Genomic DNA, 9,293 nt, shown 5'->3' on the forward strand with positions numbered 1-9,293 from the left:
GAACAATTTAACTTCAGGATTGTACTGATATGAAGATCATCAGCTGCAACAAGTAAGATATAGCTAAAACTTTTCAGAGAACAGACGAAAGCGTGGTCACCCAGTCAGATTTTTTTATTTTTCAGACCAAACAGAATACACAGGCCTTTTAAGAAGTTTCTTTCATGCCTCTTTTCATACTGATATACGAACCTCAATCACAAAAACCGTTTTCCAGTTGTAGAAGTCTCTAAGCTCGGGCACACAATTTGAAACCAAAGTACCTTCCCCCCAAGATGCAGCAGAAGTCTCTTACCAAATCAGCACCAGCTTGAAGCAACACATCTGCAACATCAGTATGTCCGTTTTCACAGGCGTAGGTCAAAGCTGTATCTCCCGTTGCTGTGGTGGCATGAACATTAGCTCCTAGAAACACAACATTTGTTTTTTCTTATTGGATATCTCCTTATCAAGTATCTTACATCAGATAAACACAAAAATCAAGGCACTTGATCTGTGACAATCCTGCTGACTAGCTTCCACAGTCCAACGGCACTGCTCGCAGGGTACAAATTGCTCTCGCAGTAAAAATACTCTGGGCTTGGAAAAAGCATGACTGGCGATCTAAGCACTTAAACCTAGATGCTCACTTACTCCTATGTTCCCCCTGCAGCAATGAAGATTTCAGATGTTACAAGTAGGAGTGAATCCAGACAGTTGTCTGGACTCTCCACTTGATGGGGAGCTGCATGCCAAGGAAAACCAGACAAAAGGCACAGTACTGAATTGGTGTTAATGCCGACCACACACTACTACAATTTTCATTTCTTCCCCTCACTTCAAAATCATTTGCTTTAAAACTGCTCTGTTGAAACGATTTGACTAGCCTTCATCTACAGCAGCTACATGAAAACCACGCGTGAGTCTGGCGATGAAATGCCCGAGTCTTGCAAAAACATGCCAATGTGACTAGCTCATCTCTTCTTTTCAAGGTGTGAGATATATTTAGAGACTCCCCAATGCCAAAACTCCTTCAGGCTCCTTTTCAGGCTCCTTTATTGACTTTCTACATTATCAGAAGTGAAGCGCAAGCAGCATTCCAAGGGTGCTGGTGACGAGTGTCACATGCTGGTGTCACTGCACAAAGGGGCACAGTTGTTACTGTCCCTCGATGAGCAGGGAGCGCTGCTTTCTAGAGTTACAAATCCAGACAATTTTTATTCAATTAATTTATCCAGACAATGCTTATTCTTAGAAAACAGCATACAAATAAATCACCTCCCGTAAGGAAGATTTCCAAAACGAAGCTCCTTTTGATTTATTTGTTATTTTAGTAAGTATTACTACACCTCAGTCTCTACCAATTTTAAACAGACAGGGAGCCTGACCGCAGATCTCCAGGCTCAGCCCAAGCTGGAGCAGCACCTAAGAACAAGCTTTATCTGTATCTACAACTGGTCCTAAATGCAGTTAGCTGGAACAATCACAGAACCATCTGGTTGGAAGAGACCTTTAAGATCATTGAGTCCAACCCTTCGCCCTGCACTGCCAGGGTCCCTAAACCATGTCTCTCAGTGTCACACTCACATGGCTGTGAATCTCCTCCAGGGACGGGGACTCCACCACTCCCTGGGCAGCCTGGGCCAATGCTCGATGACACTCTGTGTAAAGAAGTTCTTCCTGATCTCCAACCTAGATTTCCCCTGACGAAACTTAAGGCCATTTCCTCTCGTCCTGACATTCGTAACATGGGAGAAGAGACCGACCCGCACCTCACTACAGCCTCCTGTCAGGTAGTTGTAGAGCGCGATAAGGAACCTGGATGGTTTTTAGGTGTGTAACAGAATCCAGTGCTCCACGAGGCACTTTCCTCAGACAACACCGAGGTGTAATATATGCTTTTTTCTTCTTCCTAAAGGTATCTGAGAATAATTTCTTGTTACCACCCTGCCACCATCAAGCCCAGGTACCTTCTAAATCCTACAGAACATCAAGTCTGTAACACCTGTGTGCTAGACCTTTTGCACCATACACATACCTGCTGCCAGCAAGTATTTCACCAGTTCAAGATGACCCTCTTGAGCAGCTTCCATCAAAGGTGTTGAGCAACCAAGTTCTATGTCAGCTCCTGCCTTAATAAGGAAGTCAGCTACTTCAGAAAATCCTCCACAGCAAGCCAGAGTAAGAGCTGTTTCCTGGGTTTCTTCTGTCTGCGCATTTATATTTGCCCCTAGGAAACAAAACAGCTGTTATTTTAACTGACCAGAGACAGGACAGGTAGGAAGGGAAATGCCCACCACCTCCAGAGTTTGGGAGTTTTAGTTTTGCTCTGAGGCTACAGCAATGAGCAGCAACAGCCAGAGACTGCACATCAAGAGGAGTCTGCACTGAATACCTAAAGGCATCCTCCATAACGACCACTCAGGAAAACAACAAGGTGATCTCACCCTGTGCCAGCAGCAACGCTACCATCTCTTCATGGCCTTCCCGAGCAGCTTCCATCAGAGGAGTATAGCCTTCATCATTAACCTCCTCCAGGTTAGCTCCCCTTTCGATCAGAAGAGCTGCCAACTCCACATGTCCACCACAGGCAGCCAAAGTGAGCGGAGATTCAAAGGAGTCTGCAGGCATGTTCACTTGAGCACCACTGTCTAAAAGCAAGCGTGCCACTTCCACGTGCCCATCCTACAGAAGAAAGGGGAGCACACAAAGCAGAAACAGCCCAAGTCACTTGAAGCTGCAGGTGCAGCACTATTACGCTATGTCTGAAAATGGTCCTAAAAAGAAAGGATCACTTACGAGGGTTCAATTTATAACATGGTTATGGTAACACTTGGATTAAACTGACATTTCAGTTTCCACCTACATCCTCCTGTTACAGCCCAAGTCACTTGAAGCTGCAGGTGCAGCACTATTACGCTATGTCTGAAAATGGTCCTAAAAAGAAAGGATCACTTACGAGGGTTCAATTTATAACATGGTTATGGTAACACTTGGATTAAACTGACATTTCAGTTTCCACCTACATCTAAGTTAGGTTTAAATGCATGAGGAAAACAGAGCTAGATGTATGTTGGGATTTTCTTCTTTCTTGGGGAAGTAGGGAGAGAATATTGGGATAAGATTTTCTTAAATATCCAGCGGAATACCTGGGACACAAAAGTAATAGAGGTAGCAAGCAGGTACCATAAGTAATATCACTCCCTGACGACACCCCAAACCAAGCATGAGAAAAAAGATTTGCTTTTTCTTCGTCATTGACTCATGGCTCCTACAGATCAAAATGCTCCAACTGGCAGTTTCTAGATCCTGGGATCTAGAAACCTGCAGAGAAACTGAAGTGGGTAGTAACAGGAGGAGGGAAGTCTCGAATAAATGTTGAAGAGAAGTGTCTTGGGGTAAAGCAATCTTTGCCACAGAGGGATTGCCAGAGCAGTCAGAGCCTCCCCAGTCACAGCAGATAAATACAGCTATCAGCTTCAAGAAACTATTACTAAACTCCACAGGTTACTTGAAATGGACCTGGTACCAAAAATCCATGTTTCTAAGGTGTGGTTTGCAGAGAGCCACAATACTTCAGAAAAGGGGAAAACGTTAAGAAGTTTTGACATTAGGAAAGAAGAAACACTGACACGGTTTCTTCCACCCATATAACTTTAGAATCTTGGACCCAAATTTGTGGAACAACTTGGGGAAGAGATCTTGGAAAGCTGAAAAAGATCACAGACCACACCTGATGAAGGGGGGAAGGTTCAAGGCATGCAAAGAGCACTCAGTGAGATAAAGAACAACTGAAGGTCTAATGGAGGAAGTTTCAGACTAGACCTCTCTTCAGCACGCACAATTGATGGGATAATTTCAGGATGAAAAGGGGACTCAAAGTAAAAGCCCTGAATCAAAGCATGGTCTTTGGATCTCTCAGTGGAGAGAAAACCACTTGCTGCCTTGTCTACTGCAGGTGGAGAGGTATCAGGTGCGTCACCTTGGTCACTTCATTTGCCATCCAAAGCTGGGGTCTTCCAGAAGGAGGGAACTGTCAGCCAGCTTTCATGACGTAGAGCCCTGTGCCCTGACACAGTTGTTCTCAAAGATTTGACAGTTGAGTTAAATTAACTCTTTAAACTACCACAATGCATGCTGACAGATTTTGCTAGAGAACTAAAGAACTTCTTCCTGAGGAAGACTTAAAAAGGGGCAATTTCGCTGGCAAATAGCAGATGTTTTTTATGTTGTATCCTTGGAAGGAAATCTAAATAAAGCTGGGCAATACTAAAGGGGAAAAAAAAAAAGAAAAAAGAAAGAATTAGAAGACCTCTGCTCCATGTTCAGCCAGATCTGCCCAGGCTAGGACACTGACACAAAGGGGTGAATGATAACATTATAAAGCTAAGAATTCCACTGATTCCCAGAATTAAAAAACTTCTTACATCTTAAGAACAGCAACCACAAGTGAACTACCAGTGCCCCATTGTGATCTCACCAGCGCTGTCAGCCAGGAGCTCAGACAGCTAACGCAGAGCTATGGCGACGGGGGCATGAAGGCTATCAAAACACGCAATGCCTGTCAACACTTGTCTTAAGCTGACTACAAAGCAGGTAGTCAGTAACCTAAGACTGAGAGCAATCAGGATGTAAATTAAAGCCAGGCTGTGGTTCTCAGAGAAGATGAAGAAGAGCCAACAACCACTTCACCTGACTGAAGGCATTAGCCCTCAGTCAAACCACACTAGAACTCAGAGGCACATACAATATAACTGGTGATCACGGACATCTCAGCTTTCTGTATTTCAGCACAGCTGGAAGACAGTGAAGACTGGGAAAAGTCACAATAATTTGGTGGAATGGTTCCCTTCTGCAAGGGTGCAGCCAAAAGATAAAAAGGAACAAACTCCATCACTGGGCTTGAATTGCAGCTTCAAAGGATCAATCTCCTCTCCGCTGCTTTTAAGGGTCAATACACGATCTGAAATGCAAACTAGCCTGGAACACCCGGGAGCTAAAACCATGCAGGCAACCCCCACAATTTCATCTTCCGCAAGCAAGACTCTTCTCACAGTCCCCAAATCAACCTAGTGCTCAGACTGTAGCACCATGAAAGAAAGGAGGTGGGTAAAAAAAAAAAGACTAAATCTAAACAGAAGCATGGGTGCAGTCTTCTTCAGGTGACTGCACACACCCACTGCAACCACGTCCTTCTGAACTCCTTGGCACAGGGCTCCCATGCAGGGAGGACTCTCAAGGATACTATTACATCTCACTATCAGAAGACTTCAACACAGCTCCAGACATCATATTCTGACCTTGGTCACTTGCATCACCACCTCGCAACTGTGCTAAAAGAACACTTGATCCTCCAGCTCTTGGAAGGCTGGAGGAACATTGCAGCCTGTCTTCTCAGGATTATAAGCTGCTGGGTGCAAATGAAGCTCCCCTTCGTTTGCTATGCTTCCTATGAAACGAGGTCTCTGTTCTTTCTTCAAAGAAGTTCCTCAGCTCGTAGAATAGATAAAAAAGTCACCTAAGTCTGGATAAAAATGGCTACAGAGATGATGTGACACAATAGCGCACTTTTTATTGACGTGAAGCTCTTGGAAAGGGAAGTTTTTCCTCAATGGCTGCTTTGAAATTACACAAGTTGGCCAAGAACTTCTGACCTACCATTTCATTTTTAAAAGAAAAACCTCCCAGCACTGGTTACAGAAACGTAGCAAACCATCCCTGCATGCAAAACACTCCCTGCGGTGCGGAAAGGACAAGTGTAACACATTAGGGACCCAGCTCAGTGCACTTCTGGAACGCTCATACCATGATGATCTGAGAGCCCTTCTTTATAAAGACAAAGGTGGAAAACTAACTCTTATGCTGCAAAAGAAACGGCAACTTGGGCTCAATCTGCTACTTTCGTGCTCTGCAGATTAGTCGCTCTTACACTTCTCATAGGCAGCATTTAACACATCACACTCCCAAAAAATCAGAATATTTTTTCCCTCCAGCCAGCCCAAGCAGTGGACCAGCTGCTTAACCAGAGGAAAAGCTTTCTTAGGCCAAACCTCACACACTGTCACTTGCAGACCCAAACCAGCTTGTTGACAAAGGCTCACTTTCTTCTATTATCTCTTGTATTCCTCTCTCTGAAAAGGGAGCAGGACAAGTAAAGGCTATTTACCATACAGGCCTCCATCAGCGCCGTGTGCATCTCGTCAGTTTTATGCTCTTGATCAGCTCCAGCTTCAAGCAAAAACCGAACCATATCTAAATGGCCTTCAAAAGACATCAAAATAAATAGGTCTTCAATATCGTAAACGTTTAGTAGTCAGACAACATACTTAGAGAAATCATTTAGATTTTTGTAGTTTGCTATCACAATTTGTACAAGTTACTATCAAAAGTATCACTATTCAAAGCACTCAAGAAAATACCAACGCAAAAGCCAGCCAGCCTTCAGACAAAGACACCGCCCAGTCCCTTCCTGGGGATGTCAAGCAATAGAAGCCTGTGCTTATTCCTTATTCTCCTGCCATATCGTTTCAGTGCTCCAAGGCGGCAAACCCCTGGGGGGTGTTATCTGTCAGAGATAGGTCCAAGTGGATCTGAACTTAACTTTAAGCTTTTTAATTGCAGCACTCACACACACATTTCTGAGAACAGACACACGCACGTTATGTCATGTGTCTGACACTATTTTTAAAAGCTGCTGCTGAACTTTACCAATACTTGTTTTCAACTCTGTTACGGCTTTTGCCATTTTAGAATTTGTCCCTTACGAGTTACACATTTTATCCTCTCAAGGAGTATAACCTCCTCCAAGACATGACTTAGTTTTACATAAACTGGTAGGGAAACAAGGTAGCTCAACCACCTTGCCAAAGACAATAGAGTCAGTGAAGGCCTTACATTACAACTCTCTGTTAAGTTTTAGGTCACAAGAAACAAGAATGACCCCCCTCAACATATCCAGGAGTTCTATTACTGACATTCTCTGCAGGGACTACTGTATGCTGCAGGACATCCACCACTGACCCAGATGAAGCTTTCAGATGGGTTATGCATAGTATGTATCCTCCAGTTCTAACCACAGAGGCAAAACCTGGAGTTAACTATGGCAATAATCTGCACCCTTAAAAGTTTCTGTTAGGAGAAAAACAACTGTTGGAAATTTTATGGAGGCTTTTGGAAGAAAAGAAACCTTGGAAGCACACTGGATTACCATTGCATAATACTGGCTGGGTCACCCCACCAGGTGTTCCAGGAACATTCATTCTAACCTGACCTTTTCCTAAGACCTAACGGAGATGTTTTCAGAACTTGCAGGTAGCTGTTGAGGGGAATCAGAATGAAACCAGGAATGGAGTAGAGGGGGAAGAGGAGAGTGGAGGTGTGTCACAGTATGGTTTGGATGCAGCCAGTCACAAGCTTTCACCTGCCACAAGTCGAATGCATGCCCACCACTATGGGACACAAGCAGACAGGCTGAACACCACTACACCACGGACAAGCATTTCCTGACTGAGTTCAAAACCAAAACCCAGTATTCCAAAACTCTTAAGAAAATATTCATAGTATGGCCGGAAGCTTTAGTTGGATAAATGCTAGCAAATAAATTTACACAAAAATACGAAACAAGGCAAGAGACAGTACCTTTATAGCAGGCAAGTGTAAGTGCACTTTCTTTGAACTCGTTGGAGTGAGTGTTGATTCCTGCACCGTATTCCAGCAATACTCTTGCAACCTCAACATGACCTGCACTGGCTGCTTCCATTAAGGGGGTATGGCCATTCTCATTGTGGTCTTCTATGTTAGCACCGGCTTTCAATAGCACCTTCACTATGTCAACAAAGCCCCCAGCGCAAGCATAAGTGAGAGCTGTGTTCCCTGCAGAGAAGAAGCAGTTCACATGAAAGCCCTTTCCACCACCCACTCCTGACACAACAATGGAAATTAGTTTTAACTGTTCTGAACAAAACCAAGTACATCACTAGCAGCAGCCTTTTACCTCACAGTGACATTACTCCAGCCAATAATTTCAGGCTGGATATAAAATCCCAACACAACTACAATGCAAAAGAGTTTTAATACTCAGCCAGTATTACAAACAAGGATATTTTTCTTTTATTATTATGTTTCCTACTTCGGCACACAAAGAGAGAACAAATACACACACAAAAAGACCAATGAGTAATTTTCAGGCTCACTGTGGAGTTTCAGGGGGATGGGGGGAGCAGAGCCAATCCTGTTGTAAACCTGTGAAAAACTTTTACCGGCTGGATGAAAATAAGTTTAGAATTTAAAACTCCGGTACTGTAACTGACAGACACTACATACAGCTCATGTTTTAAATGCTACAGTCAACTTTAAGGTAAGTTCTGCTTAATACAGCTAAACATCAAGATAAAAACGTTATCTCATGTATCAGACACCCGGCTTTTTAAAAATTTGAACAAAGTTTAAATTCTATCTAATCTGCGCAGAATCTGACTGCAGGCTGATACGGTCAGCAAGGTTAGTTAAGCTGTGGTCAAGCACCAGCGATGTAGACAACAGGCAATGCTCAGAGAATTGCACCACCTCTTTGGTAAAAAACAATAGTCTGAACTAACTGGTCTTGACCACATGTGTCCCAGGGCCTTCTGACTGATTCTAGATTACACAGGTGAGAAAAATGATACTTCCTGTATTTTTCTGGTTGTCTAACACCACAGTTTTCACAGTGGTTTTCACAGGACCAGTGTTCTCCACTGCAGCTTATATTAAAAACCATCTCTAAGAATGGCCAGGTAGGAACTCTAACTCATCCACTATGTATCTGGCGTATTCTTAACAGCTGCTGTCACGTTCCCTTGTGAACTACACTATTAAACACTGAGGTGTTCAGAACAGCTGCACCTTTAATGTGCCAGTCTTAAGAATCCTTTGTGTCCCTGATGCCTAGTTACCTGTCGAAGACTGTGCGTTGACATCTGCACAATGAACAAGGAGAAGTTTCACGATATCTACGTAGCCTCCGCTGGCAGCTGCCATTAAGGGAGTTATGTCTCCTTTATTCCCTCGGTCTTCAACATTTGCGTGCATTGCTAGTAGCACCTAGAGAAAAAAAGTCACTTTAATGAATAAACTGTAACACCAACACTTTGCTTTTGGTTCAGCGGGGCTGCAAGAACAATTCCCCGGTCAGCCGTGCCATCCCCCTGCAGTAATGCCACAACACTGAAGCACAATGACGCTCCCCAGGACCATTTGCAACTACCACCTGCACTGTGACATTTAGTTGTGATTATATTTGTTACTTACTTGTGCCAATTCATAATATCCTGCTG

General features: G+C 43.7%; 1 protein-coding gene across 1 annotated transcript in view; it reads right to left on the bottom strand.

Annotated features, from left to right (window-relative positions):
• Positions 1-9,293, bottom strand: part of LOC104500870 (ankyrin repeat and KH domain-containing protein 1-like) — a gene marked incomplete at its 3' end in the record, with an annotated part of 72,328 nt that overhangs the window by 29,328 nt on the left and 33,707 nt on the right. Inside the window, exons 5-11 of the mRNA XM_010144593.1 lie at positions 9,268-9,293; positions 8,913-9,060; positions 7,618-7,851; positions 6,146-6,240; positions 2,427-2,664; positions 2,018-2,209; positions 296-405 (exon numbers count right to left, since the gene is read on the bottom strand). Of these exons, the coding sequence (XP_010142895.1) occupies positions 296-405; positions 2,018-2,209; positions 2,427-2,664; positions 6,146-6,240; positions 7,618-7,851; positions 8,913-9,060; positions 9,268-9,293 (1,043 nt within the window). The remainder of the gene's footprint in view (positions 1-295; positions 406-2,017; positions 2,210-2,426; positions 2,665-6,145; positions 6,241-7,617; positions 7,852-8,912; positions 9,061-9,267) is intronic.

The sequence above is a fragment of the Buceros rhinoceros genome, unplaced genomic scaffold, assembly GCF_000710305.1.
Source record: "Buceros rhinoceros silvestris isolate BGI_N320 unplaced genomic scaffold, ASM71030v1 scaffold16821, whole genome shotgun sequence".
NCBI classification, from domain to species: domain Eukaryota; kingdom Metazoa; phylum Chordata; class Aves; order Bucerotiformes; family Bucerotidae; genus Buceros; species Buceros rhinoceros.